The 16,418-nt window shown below is 45.5% G+C and overlaps 1 protein-coding gene across 1 annotated transcript in view; it reads right to left on the minus strand.

Moving 5' to 3' along the window:
* The window catches only part of DNAH9 (dynein axonemal heavy chain 9), a 336,995-nt gene that overhangs the window by 291,740 nt on the left and 28,837 nt on the right, over window positions 1-16,418 (minus strand). Inside the window, exons 7-8 of the mRNA XM_089663852.1 lie at window positions 5,413-5,580; window positions 200-316 (exon numbers count right to left, since the gene is read on the minus strand). Of these exons, the coding sequence (XP_089519978.1) occupies window positions 200-316; window positions 5,413-5,580 (285 nt within the window). The remainder of the gene's footprint in view (window positions 1-199; window positions 317-5,412; window positions 5,581-16,418) is intronic.

Raw genomic sequence — 16,418 nt, forward strand, 5'->3', positions numbered from 1 at the left:
TCTTACGAAACATTCGGGGATTCGACCCGAGAAGGTGAACTTATCCTTTAAATGTCATTATCAGTGAAGGGATTAATGGGGGGGGACCAGGAAGGCAAAACATAAGTGGTATAAACTTCAGCTTTAAGTTATGATAGCTTTAGACATCTGCTACTTAATTGTACTGTATATGTTTTTCCTTCGAGGAAGTGCTACATACCCTGAAGGTGTGCTCCAGGCCTGAGGTGTCATCGAACGCCAGGCAGAACACGGTGCCCAGACGTCTATCCATGTCCTGCACGCTCAGCTGAAAATCAGAGACGTCCTTTTCAAACTCCTAATGAGAAACAACACGGGGTCAGAGAGACCATAATACACACTGCTTCAGAACCAAACTCATCATCCAACAGCCTGTAACCTGAAATGAAGACAGGCTGGATCTGTACATTCTGAATGTTCTGCAGGTCTTTCTACCTTGGGAATTGCACAGGGAAAACATTTAAAAAGATCAGTGTATACATGAGCAGATAAAGTCCCCATTTAACAGAACTTCCATCATATAATAATGATATCTGAATGGGTAGTGAGTGGATAAGGAAGTCATGTGCACCCCACACATGTGCACCCCACACGTGCCCCCATACATGTGCCAATTCCATGCAGACAAGCGGCCTCAGTATCAAAAACAAAAAGGAGCTGCACACCAGTTGCCAGCCAATCACCATGTGTAGAAAAACAGCTTCACTTTGTCTCCTCCTAAGCCACGTCTATCTTGACGCGTTTCACCCTCCCACAGGCTTGGTCATAGAGGACCTCTAAGACTAAGCGCATGGAAAAGTGAAATGCATCAGAGGGGCGTGGCTTGGGAGGAGACAAACTGAAGACAAGAGTGGCAACTGGCGTTCAGCTCACTATTCTTTTTGATACTCATTTTCGGCAGGCTGTTGGATGCCGGCACCCATCAGTATTGAAGCCGAGGGGTTGTTGCATGTTTGTGCCCGGAGTAGAGCTCTTCATCAATTCTTATGGATCACAAGGGGCCTGAGTACTTTAGAAATGCACTCCCTGGAATCCATAAAAGACTGCCACAGACAGATTTTGCAGAAGTGTCTCACATGCGTTCTAAAAGTGGTGCAGCATATTCATGTACCTGTCTAGAACTTGCACTTGAACTTGGCACACTTGTAGAACACACGCAAGACCACTTTACGTAACCTTTCTCTTTATGTCAAAAGAAGGTTGGTATTAATTAGCTACGAACTTTCAGTATTTAATTTCGAGTTTGGTGCAGGTATTGCCCCAAAATGTAGAAGTGGAACAACATAGAAACTACCTGAATCTGGTACATGAGTTGCTGTCAGAACCAAAACTGTTGCAAATGTTTTCTGAATTAGGCACACTTTAACAAGAGCAATTAATTCCAGGAAAAGTGGTGCGGTAACTTTACTGAATTTCTCCCATTGTTGACTTCAAATGCCATACCTGTAGGCCTTTTCTGTCACCCATGATGAATAGCTTAAATACTCCCAATGATACATTCCTGCATCCTGGCTCATTTCCAACACATGGGCTACAACAAAATGGGAGGACAAAGAAAAAAGTATAATCCTGTTTGTTGTCCTCAAAGAAGGAGGCTCAGTGGTCAAAGCTCAGAAAAGTAGGGATGAGCTCAAGCGTGTTTAGATTCATAGTCCCCAGGAGACAGCCTCTATTAAGTGAAGAACTGTATAGGACCACAAGTTCCAGGAGGATGGTATGCTCCTGAAGGGAGGAAAACAAAGTCAGAACTCAAGGCAGCCTCACGTGAGAATGATATGACTGTTGGAGGGTGCCGCTGAGTCAGAGACGCAACTGTTGCCAGAGTTGGAAGAAAAGGACTGTGGTGCCGCATTCTCACAGGGGCCACAGGTGTCGTCAAGATCCAGTGAGCAGGAGGAGAGGGGTGTCACTGGTTTCATGAAAGACTGATGCTACAGAGCCCAGATTTGCCACCAACACCACAGGTTTTGGTCATCAGAGAATAGAAGGAGGCTTGCATAGTGGTGAGAGGCTGCTGGCCACAACTTCTTTACCTCCTCTTAAAGGTAAAGTGCCACCCTAACCTGGAACTAATTTGGGGACTAATGCCCTTTACTATGGGATACAAATGTACCCGAGTGCTCCAAAGCAGGACTCTGGACCCCAGTGTTTAGCACCACCATGGCTTGTGGAACTGCTTTTTGGAGAGACTAAAAGGACCTTCAGCTTCTAGTACTGCCTATAGTTAAGGCCCTCCCCTTAGATTTAGGGGTTCAAGTACAGAAATACTCGGTCTTCTCATTCTTTTGTTGTATTGTACAAATCTGCTTTACCCTTGGACCCGTTCATTCCAGGTGCTTTGCTTTTTGTTGGTATTGGTGCCTTGTTGATTGTGTAGCCCTTTTCAGTCTTTGCGTTTCTGAGAGTGTGGCATTGCCGGAAGGGTCGTCGTCCTTCAGATTCAGGGGACCCGTACATCATCAGCTCCTTCGAGGGTAAGCACCACACCACCTTTGACTGAGGACTTTATTTCCATTCAAGAATAACCTTGGGTCCAGTGACTCCCGTTCAAGACCTTTTCGGCCAGATATAAAAAGCTGACCAGGGTTCTAGCTTTCCTTTACTCTACAAAAACAAATTTTGTCTGGATTTACAACTGAACCAATCATAAACTAACTGCCACAATCTGACCGTTTTTTTAAGTCCAATCATCCTTTCTGAGCCATGGGCGTGAACAATGAGGAGCAAGCCAGGAATAGGCGGAACCGCCACCAGTTTTATTGAAGAGATTCAATGTTGAATATCTATATAAATAAAACTCGACAGATCTATTATTCCCAGCTAGAATGTCTGCCGTTAGCCACAGATTCAACAATCATAGCCTGATCTTGCGCAAATCATCCTCATTGACCACATAGAGCCTCTGGATGGTTTTATATTCTCTCTCACCTGAGAAAACTATTTACTAAATGTGATACTTTGTATTAAGGTGAACATTGCGGCCCTAATTTTGGCTAGCATGGAAAGTTTGGCCTTCATCTGTTGAGGTATCGGTCCTTCCTGCCAACAGGTCGTCGTACGCTCTGATGTTCAGCCTCTGGCAGAACATGAAACAATCTCATCCTTTAAGGGTTTGGATATCAATCTAATAAAAACTTTGATTAGCTCACTAATTAGGCCAACGCAGCAGACAGCTGGAGGAATAATATCCAGCCAGTCCTGTCAAGGGCGAGGAGATTGATCGCGCTCCACAGCAGAGGGTCATCCATAGCACGCACAGCTCAAAGGATTGGCCCCCTGCTCTGAAACCCCCCAATTCTGGGAAGCGAAATGATTGGCAAGTAGTCTGCTCAGCAACAGGGATGTAAGACTGAGTTGGATCACTGTCAAAGGAGCCCAGCGACTCTCACGTCTAAACCCTCGAGCTCATCTGACACACTACATGTGAAACAAAATCTCATTGCTGATGCCGGACAAACTACAGAATTCTATAGCCTTCAGTTCATGCCCTGACTACCCAGAGTAGCCACACATACCAGGCAGGTATAATTTATTATGTATTTACTAAGGCAGTGTTTCTCAACCATGGTGCCATATGGGTTCCCCCAGGGTGCTGCAAGGAGCCATCTGGGTTCCCCCGGGGTGCTGCAAGGTGCCATCTGGGTTCCCCCGGGGTGCTTCAAGGTGCCATCTGGGTTCCCCCAGGGTGCTGCAAGGTGCCATCTGGGTTCCCCCGGGGTGATGCAATGTGCCATCTGGGTTCCTCCGGGGTGCTGCAAGGTGCCATCTGGGTTCCTCTGGAGTGCTGCAAGGTGCCATCTGGGTTCCGCCGGGGTGCTGCAAGGTGCCATCTGGGTTCCTCCGGGGTGCTGCAGGGTGCCATCTGGGTTCCTCCGGGGTGCTGCAAGGTGCCATCTGGGTTCCTCCGGGGTGCTGCAAGGTGCCATCTGGGTTCCCCCGAGGTGCTGCAAGGTGCCATCTGGGTTCCTCCGGGGTGCTGCAAGGTGCTGTCTGGGTTCCCCTTGGGTGCTGCGAGCACAGAACTCGTTTTGTCGTGAATCAGCACCATGAGTGATGTGATGAGAATGTACAATATAGATGTAAAGAACTGCGTAAACTGACTGCGCTATATAAGTACCTGAAATAAATAAATGAGTTGCCATGGTGCAGGTGAGCCAGCTGCCAGCAATATAACAACCAATAACACTCCAGGACCAGGACATATGACATAATTTATTGGGATGGTGACAACAACTGGCTCACCCACACCACACTAATGGGTGACTCTCGTCTGTGATAGAGGACTATGTGGTTAGGAGCCCTGTAATGGGGATTATGTGATTTGGGGGGACCTCTGATGTGATGGAGATGCTCTCATGTGATAGGAAGGCTTTGATGTAATGGAGGGACTCATGTATAGGGGGCCTTTAATGTATAGTGGTGACTGATGTGATGGAGGGGATCTCATGTACAGGGGGGCTCTTCAATTTAAAGGGGGTACTCTGATGTGAATGGGGGCCTCTGATGTGATGGGGGTAAAATGATGTGAATGGAACCTCTGGAGTTATGAGGGGTCTCTGATGTGATGGCAAGGCTCTAATGTGATGGGAATGCTTTAATGTAATAGAGGAATGTTTAGGGGGCCTCTAATGTATAGGGGTGACTCTGATGTGATGGAGGGGATCTCATGTATAGGGGGCTCTTTAAATAAAAGGGGGTACTCTGATGTGATGGGGGTAAACTGACATGAATGACAACCTCTGGAGCTATGAGGGGTCTCTGATGTGATGGCAGGGATCTCATGTATGGGGGGTGCTTCAAATTGTACGGGGTTCTCAGATGTGATGGGGGGCTCTGATGTGATAGGGGTATGCTGATGTGAAGGGGAACCTTTGAAGTTATGAAGAGTCTCTGATGTGAAGGGGGGACTCTGATGTGATGGAAAGGCTTTAATGTAATGAAGGCACTCCTGCATAGGGGGCTTCTAATGTATAGGGGTGACTCTGATGTGATGGAGGGATCTCTTGTATAGGGGCTCTTCAGATAACTTAAAGGGGGTACTTTGATGTGAAGAAGAACCTCTGAAGGTATGAGGGGTTGTGGATGTGATTGAGGGACCTCTGATGTGATAGGGGTACGCTGGCGTGAAGGGGAACCTATGAAGTTATGAGGGGTCTCTGATGCCATAGAGGGACCTCTGTTGGGTCGGGGGAACCATTGATGTGATGGGGGAACTTATATATGATGGGAGGGTTCTGATGAAGTCAAGGAGGTAGTTTTTGGCAAGGGAAGCATGCAGAGAGGATCTAGAGAGGTTCTGATTTGGAGAAATATCCCACCGTTCTCCAGTCTATGTGACCCACCCTAAGCAGTGTGCATGGACATTTTGTTCAGATGTAGAATGCAGATCCCCACCTTGTTCTCGTTGTCCAGGCAATCGTAGGTTCGCTCTGAGAACACTTTGTATGTTTCCTGAAACTCCAGGTACATATCCGCCACTGTCTGACTCAAGACTTTTCCTTTAATCCCTCCAAACTCGATTTTCTCCAGTTTCATCATGTCCAGCGCTGTGATTAACAAATCCTGTGGAGACAAAACACTGATCAATACGAGAGGACCGCGTGTGGAGGTGAGAGGACATCATCGTCACCTGCAGACAAGCTGAGGACGCAGTGTCAAAAAAACATGCAGACTATGAGCACAGGATACATCGATCGGGATAGGACTCTCTGTGAGCTGAATGCAGCAGTCAGAAATGTAAATGGTTCTTATAGGTTGGTGCTTTTGTCATATTAGAACAGGGATAGGCAACCTTGCAGAAATGGAGGTCTACCTGAACAAGAGCTTAGAGGCCAGCAGTAAGTAATGCAGAGTGCAGGGGTCATGAGTAAGTAACGCAGATCGAGGGAGTCATGAGCAGGTAATGCAGAGTGAAGGGGTCATGAGTAAGTAACGCAGATCGAGGGAGTCATGAGCAGGTAATGCAGAGTGAAGGGGTCATGAGTAAGTAATGCAGATCGAGGGAGTCATGAGCAGGTAATGCAGAGTGAAGGGGTCATGAGTAAGTAACGCAGATCGAGGGAGTCATGAGCAGGTAATGCAGAGTGAAGGGGTCATGAGTAAGTAACGCAGATCGAGGGAGTCATGAGCAGGTAATGCAGAGTGAAGGGGTCATGAGTAAGTAACGCAGATCGAGGGAGTCATGAGCAGGTAATGCAGAGTGAAGGGGTCATGAGTAAGTAACGCAGATCGAGGGAGTCATGAGCAGGTAATGCAGAGTGAAGGGGTCATGAGTAAGTAACGCAGATCGAGGGAGTCATGAGCAGGTAATGCAGAGTGAAGGGGGCAGGAGTAATGCAGAACTGAGAGGTCATTAGTATGTAACACAGAGTTCCTGGGTCAGTAATAAGTATAGCAGGATGCAGAATTTAGGAGCAAGTTTTACAGAGGTCAGTAGTATGTCACGTAGAGTGCAGGGGTCAGGTGTAAGACAGAGGTCAGTAGTATGTCACGCAGAGTGCAGGGGTCAGAAGTAAGACAGAGGTCAGAAGCATGTCATGCAGAGTGCAGGGGTCAGGTGTAAGACAGAGGTCAGTAGTATGTTATGCAGAGTGCAGGGGTCAGGAGTAAGACAGAGGTCAGTAGTATGTCATGCAGAGTGCAGGGGTCAGAAGTAAGACAGAGGTCAGTAGCATGTCACGCAGAGTGCATGGGTCAGGAGTAAGTAAGCCAGAGGTCTGTAGTATGTCACGCAGAGTGCAGGGGTCAGAAGCAAGTAAGACAGAGGTCAGTAGCATGTCACGCAGAGTGCACGGGTCAGGAGTAAGTAAGCCAGAGGTCTGTAGTATGTCACGCAGAGTGCAGAGGTTAATATGAGATATGTAATGCAGAGATTAGAGGTTAGTAGTAACGCAGAGTGCAGGGGTCAGTAGTAAGCCACACTGAGTCCAGTGGTTAGGAGAATGTAACACACACTGCAAAGGTCAGTAGTATGTAATGCAGAGTTCAGCGATCAGCGATACGTAATGCCGAGTTCAGAAGTCAGTGGTATGTAAAACAGAGAGCAGAGGTCAGCATTATGTGATTCACAGTGTAGAGATCAAGAATAAGTAATGTAGAGTTCAGAGATCAGAAGTATTCAACATATAGTGCAGGGGTCAGGAATAAGTAATGAAAAGTTCAGATGGTCAGTAATCTGTAATGCAGAGTGCAGAGGTTAGGAGTATGTAATGCAGATTACAGAGGTCAGTAGTATGTCATACAGAGTGCAGAGGTCAATATGAGATATGTAATGCAGAGATTAGAGGTTAGTAGTAACGCAGAGTGCAGGGGTCAGTAGTAAGTCACACCGAGTCCAGTGGTTAGGAGTATGTAACACACACTGCAAAGGTCAGTAGTATGTAATGCAGAGTTCAGCGATACGTAATGCCGAGTTCAGAAGTCAGTGGTATGTAAAACAGAGAGCAGAGGTCAGCATTATGTAATTCACAGTGTAGAGATCAAGAATAAGTAATGTAGAGTTCAGAGATCATAAGTATTCAACATATAGTGCAGGGGTCAGGAATAAGTAATGAAAAGTTCAGATGGTCAGTAGTATGTAATGCAGAGTGCAGGGGCTAGGAGTATGTAATGCAGATTACAGAGGTCAGTAGTATGTAATGCAGATTACAGAGGTCAGTAGTATGACTGCATATAATTCACAATGCATGGATCAGGGATACGTAATGCACAGTGCAGGGGTCAGTAGTATGTAACACACAGTGAAGGGGTTAGTAGTGAGTAATTCAGAGTGCAGATATCAGGAATAAGTAATGCAGAATTCAGAGGTCAGTTTTATGTAATGCACATTGCATTCACTCACATGCTGTACCTCATGTGACAAAAATTTGCAGATGTAAACATATTGAAAATTACTTTAAAAACCTTCAGCAAGCACGATAATGCTTCTAGGAGAGTTTAGTGACTGGGATTACATCTACTTTGAGAGAAAATGTTAGCTTTGCCATACCTCCTTCGACCCAGTGAGGTTGATTTACTAAAACTGGAGAGTACAAAATCTGGTGCAGCTGTGCATGGAAACCAATCAGCTTCCAGGTTTTATTGCCAAAGCTTAAAGCAGAGTTCCAGCTGAAAAAAATATATATAAATGTCAGCAGCTACAAAAACTGTAGCTGCTGACTTTTAAAATACAGCCACTTACCTGTCCCTCGGTCCATCGGTGTCCTCACTTCGGCTAGTTTCACCGGCCGTCTTCTCTCCCTGGCCCCGGCATCTTTAGTGTGGGCACCCAGCTGTGACAGCTTGCAGCTTCGCAGCCGGGTGCCCACTGCGCATGCGCGAGAAGCCCTCCACTTTGTGAATGGTTCCGTGTATACTTGACTCGAGGGAGTCATGAGCAGGTAATGCAGAGTGAAGGGGGCAGGAGTGATGAAGAGCTGAGGGGTCAGTAGTATGTAATACAGAGTTCCTGGGTCAGCTCATCCCCCCCACAGCTATTTTGTATTACTCCACCCTTCCTTGTAGATTGTAAGCTCTGCTTCCTCTTGTACCAAATTGTACTGTAACTGTAATGTCTACCTTCATTTTGTAAAGCGCTGAGCAAACAGTTGGTGCTACATAAACCCTGTATAATAATAAACATATATATCCATGTACATACTGTATATGTGTATATATATATATATATATATATATATATATATATATATATATATATATATATATATATATGTAAAATGAAGCAGCGTGCCTCTATGGGCACTGGCCTGTGTGACCTGTCTACCAAACTGGCCTGGCTAGTCAGAGAGATTCCAATATGCACTTACAAAATACTCTTCGCCTGGCCTGCACATATGTAGAGTTTCTCTTTATTTTCTGTTAGTTCAGGCCAGTCTCATCTCTGGAGGACAGGAAAGGGTTACAGGAGACAGAAGCGAGATCGATAAAGTTTTGTATTCTGCCGGTGTTCCAGCGAGGGAGCAGAATGTTCCCGCTAATATTGTCCATTATTTTAACTGCAAGAGGAGACTCACTCCCGCTACTGACAGGCAGCAGAATGAAGCCGGAAAGGGGAATAAAACCTACAGAGCCATAACACTACAAGAAAATATGAAACATATTTAAAGGGAACCTGTCATCATTCAGTCTGATTAGGTGAGGGAATATACAGAAGCAGAGATTATCTTCAGTCAAATCTGCATCTCATAATGATTGGTGCATCAGGAGATGTAGGCAGCTAAAGTTAATTCCAACCTGTTTGGGTCCACCTCCTCTACCAACGTTTGAGGGCTCCACGTTAGTTTGTGAAGCTGCTCACCACATTAAAGTGCCTAGTACTATTGTACAGCGCTGAGCAAACCCTTTGGCGCTATATAAACTTGTAGTAATAATAATAATAATAATAATAGTACAATAATTCATATCACTTCAAAGCCTTTTTGAAATATTTGTTGGTAAGGAGAATCAAATACGGCCAACATGTTTCGAGGGAATAGCCTCCCTTTTCCTCAAGACTTGAGCAGTAGATATTATTACAACCATGATGAGATACAATAGAAGGCCTATGTTAGGGCTTGATAAAGGCTGTTCTATTGTAGCGGCCCTACAACAGTTGGGCGATCATATCCACTGGTCAAGCCCTGAGAAAGGGGGAGGTCTTTTCTCTGAAACATGTTGGACGTATTTAATGCTCTTATCCAATAAATGTTTCAAAAAGAACTTTAAGTGATATGGACTTTTGTACTAGGCACTCCTCAATATCCACCAACGGGGTTTATCATCGCAGGTCAACTTCCATGAAGGAAGATGTTCTTCACTCTACATCCATCAGAAGGCTCAATTTTATTATTCCAGCGCTAATCAGACACACATCAGACATCACATTAAAAGGACTAATAGGAAGGCTCAGAGAGCAAAGGGGGAGGAGCTAGCTACATTTTTAACAAAAAGCAAGTCCAGCATAAAACTTCAGCTGCATCATCTCTGTATCAGTGGAGATGAATTCTGTTTTGTTTTGGTTTCCATTTAACTCACTTTGAATTGCGCGGGCCTACAACTAGATTACTTTAAAGAACCATTATACCTATTATTTTATTTATTTATTACAGGTACTTATATAGCACCATCAATTTATTCCGCGATTTACATATATATTGTACATTCACATCAGTCCCTAACCCTCATGGGGTGTACAATCTAAGGTCCCTAACCCTCAAGGGGCGTACAATCTAAAGTCCCTAACCCTCAAGGGGCGTACAATCTAAGGTCCCTAACCCTCAAGGGGTGTACAATCTAAGGTCCCTAACCCTCAAGGGGCGTACAATCTAAAGTCCCTAACCCTCAAGGGGCGTACAATCTAAGGTCCCTAACCCTCAAGGAGCGTACAATCTAAGGTCCCTAACTCACATCTATACATACACATACTAGGGCCAATTTAGACAGGAGCCAATTGACCTACCAGCATGTCTTTTGAGTGTGGGAGGAAACCGGAGTACCCGGAGAAAACCCACGCATGCACAGGGAGAACATGCAAACTCCAGGCAGGTGGTGCCGTGGCTGGGATTCGAACCAACGACCCTAGTATTGCCAGGCAGAAGCGCTAACCACTTAGCCACTTAGACTGTTGTTTCAATTTCTGGTAGATAAGAGTAAACCACCTAATGGGATCAAGTTAATGACAGTTGGGGGTTTTCATGGAGGCTTGGTAAACCACCTAATGGAATTGTGTCAGTGACAGTTGGGAGCTTTTATGGAAGAATCACAACCACCTAATAGAATCAGGTAAATGACAGCTGGGTTGTTTTTGTAGGTACAGTAAACCACCTAATGGAATCAAGTTAATGACAGCTGGGGATTTTCATGGAAGGATCAATAAAACATCTAATGGAAGCAGGTCAATGAAAGTTGAGGTTTTCATGGAAGGATCAGTAAACCACCTAATGGAATCAGGCCAATGACAGTTGGGGGTTTTCATGGAAGGAACAGTATACTATCTAATGGAATCAGGTCAATGGCAGGTGGAGTTTTCATGGAAGGATCAATAAAGCACCTAATAAAAGCAGGTCAATGACAGTTGGGGTTTTTATGGAAGGAACAATATACCACCTAATGGAATCGGGTCAATGACAGTTGGGGGGTACATGGAAGGAGCAGAATACGACCTAACAGAATCAGGTCAATGGCAGTTGGAGTTCACTCCAAAGACATGCTGGTAGGTTAATTGGCACCTGTCTAAATTGGCCCTAGTATGAGTTTGTTTGAATGTGAATTAGGGACCTTAGATTGCATGCTCCTAGAGGGTTAGGGACTAATGTGAATGTATAATATAATATATATATATATTACGCACAGTATCTCACAGAAGTTAGGTGGTTAGCTGATTCTTCCTGCTTCCATTAGATGCTTTAATGATCCTTATTTATTAATTTTATTACAGGTACTATGATTTTACATATACATATATATATACACATATATATACTGTATATATATATATATATATATATATATATATACACACATATACGTACACAGTATCTCCCAGAAGTGAGTCCCCCCCTCACATTTGTGTAAATATTTGATTCTCTCTTTTCATGTGACAACACTGAAGAAATGACACTTTGCTACAATGTGACGTAGTCAGTGTACAGCTTGTATAACATGTAAATTTGCTGTCCCCTCAAAATAACTCAACACACAGTCGTTAATGTCTAAACCTCTGGCAACAAAAGTGAGTCCCCCCCTAAGTGACAAGGTCCAAATTGGGCCCAATTAGCCATTTTCCCTCCTCGGTGTCATGTGACTCGTTAGTGTTACAAGGTCTCAGGTGTGAATGGGGAGCAGGCATGTTAAATTTGGTGCTATCACGCTCACTCTCTCATACTGGTCACTGGAAGTTCAACATGGCACCTCATGGCAAAGAACTCTCTGAGGATCTGAAAAAAAGAATTGTTGCGCTACATAAAGATGGCCTAGGCTATAAGAAGATTGCCAAGACCCTGAAACTGAGCTGCAGCACAGTGGCCAAGACCATACAGCGGTGTAACAGGACGGGTTCCACTCAGAACAGGCCTCGCCATGGTCAACCAAAGAAGCTGAGTGCACGTGCTCAGTGTCATATCCAGAGGTTGTCTTTGGGAAATAGACGAATGAGTGCTGCCAGCATTGCTGCAGAGGGTGAAGGGGTGGGAGGAATCAGCCTGTCAGTGCTCAGACCATACGCCGCACACTGCATCAAACTGGTCTGCATGGCTGTCATCCCAGAAGGAAGCCTCTTCTAAAGATGATGCACAAGAAAGCCCGTAAACAGTTTGCTGAAGACAAGCAGACTAAGGACATGGATTACTGGAACCATGTCCTGTGGTCTGATGACACCAAGATCAACTGATTGGGTTCAGATGGTGTCAGGCGTGTGTGGCAGCAACCAGGTGAGGAGTACAAAGACAAGTCTGTCTACAGTCAAGCATGGTGGTGGGAGTGTCATGGTCTGGGGCCCCATGGTGGTGGGAGTGTCATGGTCTGGGGCTGCATGAGTGCTGCCGGCACTGGGGAGCTACAGATCATTGAGGGAACCATGAATGCCAACATGTACTGTGATATACTGAAGCAGAGCATGATCCCCTCCCTTCGGAGACTGGGCTGCAGGGCAGTATTCCAACATGATAACGACCCCAAACACACCTCAAAGACCACCACTGCCTTGCTAAAGAAGCTGAGGGTGAAGGTGATGAACTGGCCAAGCATGTCTCCAGACCTAAACCCTATTGAGCATCTGTGGGACATCCTCAAACGGAAGGTGGAGGAGCGCAAGGTCTCTAACATCCACCAGCTCCGTGATGTCATCATAAAGGAGTGGAAGAGGACTCCAGTGGCAATCTGTGAAGCTCTGGTGACCTCCATGCCCAAGAGGGTTAAGGCAGTGCTGGAAAATAATGGCGGCCACACAAAATATTGACACTTTGGGCCTAATTTGGACCTTGTCACTTAGGGGTGGACTCACTTTTGTTGCCAGCAGTTTAGACATTAATGGCGGTGTGAGTTATTTTGAGGGGACAGCAAATTTCCATGTTATACAAGCTGTACACTGACTACATCATATTGTAGCAAAGTGTCATTTCTTCAGTGTTGTCACATGAAAAGATAGAATCAAATATTTACAAAAATGTGAGGGGTGGACTTCTGGGAGATACTGTATATATATATATATATATATAAAATCATAGTACCTGTAATAAAATTAATAAATAAGGATCATTAAAGCATCTAATGGAAGCAGGTCAATGACATTTGGGGGTTTTCTTGGAAGAATCAGCTAACCACCTAACTGAACAAGGTCAAATACAGCTGGGGTTTTTATGGAAGGGACAGTATGCCACCTCACAAAATCAGGTCAATGGCAGTTGGAGTTTTCATTGAAGGATCATAACACCCCGGTCACATCAAAGCCAATTTTGAAATCGTGTGACTTACAGTGAAGTTGCACGATTTCAAAACCTGGTGACCTGCTGATTTCATTGTGATTTGCAAGACATCGGACACAGATGTCTATGCAAATCGCAACAAAAGTAGTGCATGTACTACTTTAGAAATTAGTGCGGCTCTGACCAAGTTGGAACCGCACGGATATGACCGCTCTAATAGCAGACAATAGGGTGCAACTTAGCATACGATTTGTAAGTCGCATGGCATGCAAATCGCATGCCAAGACACACCCAATGTGACCGGGGGCTTAAAGCATCTAGTGGAATCAGGTCAATGATAGTGTAGCACCCTTTGTTTTGGTAGTTGGTAGGTTAGGTAAAGTTAGTTTTGGCTCCTCTGTAGTTTGGGGAGCATGTTGACTGCTTTTGCCTGTTCTGCGTTTCACAGGCTGCAACTTTTATTGCTCCTCCCTCCATTTCAGAACTCTCTGGGCAGTTCTGGGACGTAAAGATGGAGTAGGCAAATGGGCAGCCTAAATATTTATGTTGCTTCAACCAAAAGGATGACCAGCAGGGGGCTGAGGTGTGCAGAAATAGTCCGGGGCTTAGAACAGCAGGGTCCATGCCTGGTGGAGAGAGACCCAGTCTGGAAGGGTTGTCTGCCCTCCTGACCATCCTGTAGGAACCTGCAAGTAGTTCAACGTGGTCCCAGCTCTGGGAGAACTAGTGGGGGTGGAGCAGCTACTAGAGTTTGAAGAACAGTCTAGAGCAGGAGCGGACTGACAACTCATGGGGCCCCCGGGCAATAGGGGATCATGGGGCCCCTGTGTCCTTGCCCAAACTCAAAAAAGCCTATGAAAAAAGGTACCAGGGTGTCTCATGGGGCCCCTTACTGACCCCGGCCCCCCGGGCAGTGCCCGAGTTTCCAAATGGTCAGTCCACCCCTGGTCTAGAGTGAAGTCTGGATCTGGCTGGGAGGCCCACAGTACAAGGTCTGGCTGATACTGGAAGGAGGCATCCATGTTTACAGGGACACAGTGAGTAAAGCCCTGACAGAGATAGCGTAGAGACTGTTGCTGTTTGTCCTCTATTGCAAGAGACTGTTCCAGATTTTTGCAGGCTCAAGGCTTTTTCCAGTGTGGGATTCCCCTGAAGGTGTAGGTCCACATCCTCTCATAATAGAAGCCTACATTGAAGAAGTTAGTTCCACTAGAGTGTCCACTGTTCAAGTTGCAGTGGTTTTGGAGTATCCCAAGGCTCACCCCATTCTCCATCCCAGTTCTCCAACCAATAAACCCAAAAAATGAAACTTCTGATTTGTTATTGAGTGGAGAGACTGAGCCACCGCTGTGTCCCTTACTGTGCAGAATAGGGAATAGAACCTGGGACAAATAGCGGGACCGGTCACGGATTACAAATTCATAGTATATGCTTTTTGCCCTGAAAGGCATAAAAAAAAGTCCTTTCACTTTCTGCCCTCTGCCCACAACAAGAAGAAAGGGGAAATACTCTTAGTTGTGACCGGACAGGTGTCTCACCGTTCCCCTTTTTCCGTTGTTGTCACAGAAGAGGAAGTACCCAAAATTTTATAACTGAATGGCACTCTCCATTACTCTACCCCCCACCCCCCAGGACACATTTTAATAGACCTGTGACAATGCCACGTTCTTCACACCTGCTCTGACAGATGAGTCAGATAACTTCATTTAGTCATTAGAACTGACAGCTAAATGGAGTATTAAAAATAATTCGCTCGGCTTTGACCGTCGTCTGCTGCTAATTCCTGAAAATAAGACAACGTGTGCTGGGATGATTTGTAATCCTCCTTCCTCAGCTTCACAGTGACGAGGATATCCCCCACTGAAATGTAATTACTTTTCTGCAGCAAATTGGATTTAGGTGCGTTAAGGCAGGCGCTGAGACGCGAGGCGAGCGAGTCTGGTGAGGAAAGGGTTACTCAGCCAGAGGCAAAAATCGATTTTCTAGAAATTAGAGGACTTCAGTCTACAATGAAGAACAATTCCAACAAGATATATAAAATACCCTTTCGCTCATATTTCTATTTACTCATAAGTGAGAAAATGATATCTCCGTCTAGGCGGTGTCATAGACCTGTCTATGGGTATACTGAGCTGCCACATGCAGCTGAAAGGTAAAATAAGCCATGCAGTGGGAGTGGCTACACAGATGATCTTCCACATAGCTGCCTATTTGAAATGGAGAGGTGTTATCGCTATCTGCTCTCTGAAGAACACAGTGGGATCGATTTACTAAAACTGGAGCCAGTGGCGTCCCGAGGCAGGTGCGGTCCACGCTGGGTGACACCGACCACACGGGGTGACACCGGACCCCCTCCACAAAAAGGTAGGTTGTAAAACAAGCCGACGATCCCCGTAGATGAATCTAATCCATCCTGCGGGGATCGTCGGCATGCAACCTATACGGGGTGACACCGGACCCACTCCAAGAAAAGGTAAATTGTAAAGAAAGCCGACAATCCCCGCAGGATGGATCGGATCTGCGGATTGAGCATTATTGGATCGGAGTCCGATCTATTATGCTCAATCCGCAGATCTGATCCATTCTACGGGGATAGTCGGAGGGGGTGTCACCAAGTGTTACCGCACCGGGTGACACCAACCCTAGGGACGCCTCTGACTGGAGCACTCAGAATCTGGTGCAGCGGTGCGTGGTAATATTATAAAATACGGTATGGCGTTAAACATACATAATAGGTGAACAATATTCCAGCTGTGAGAGAAACCTAAAAAACTTAAAAGTGATATAAATGAATAAGTCCAAAGTTAAGAACAAAAACAAGAACTAAAATTCCACACCAAGTTGTAGATCAAAAACAATGGTGCATATTCTTCTGGTGCCAAATAAATTGCTCCATGCAGATCCTTTGTGCTCCACCACCATAAGACAATATATTGCACTCACCAACCATCCATGACCTCTAATGCGCTTTGTGCCCCCAAGAGATTGGGACATCAGTGTGTA

This window comes from Staurois parvus, unplaced genomic scaffold (assembly GCF_062004578.1).
Source record: "Staurois parvus isolate SC_StPar_1 unplaced genomic scaffold, SC_StPar_1.0 ptg001787l, whole genome shotgun sequence".
NCBI lineage: Eukaryota > Metazoa > Chordata > Amphibia > Anura > Ranidae > Staurois > Staurois parvus.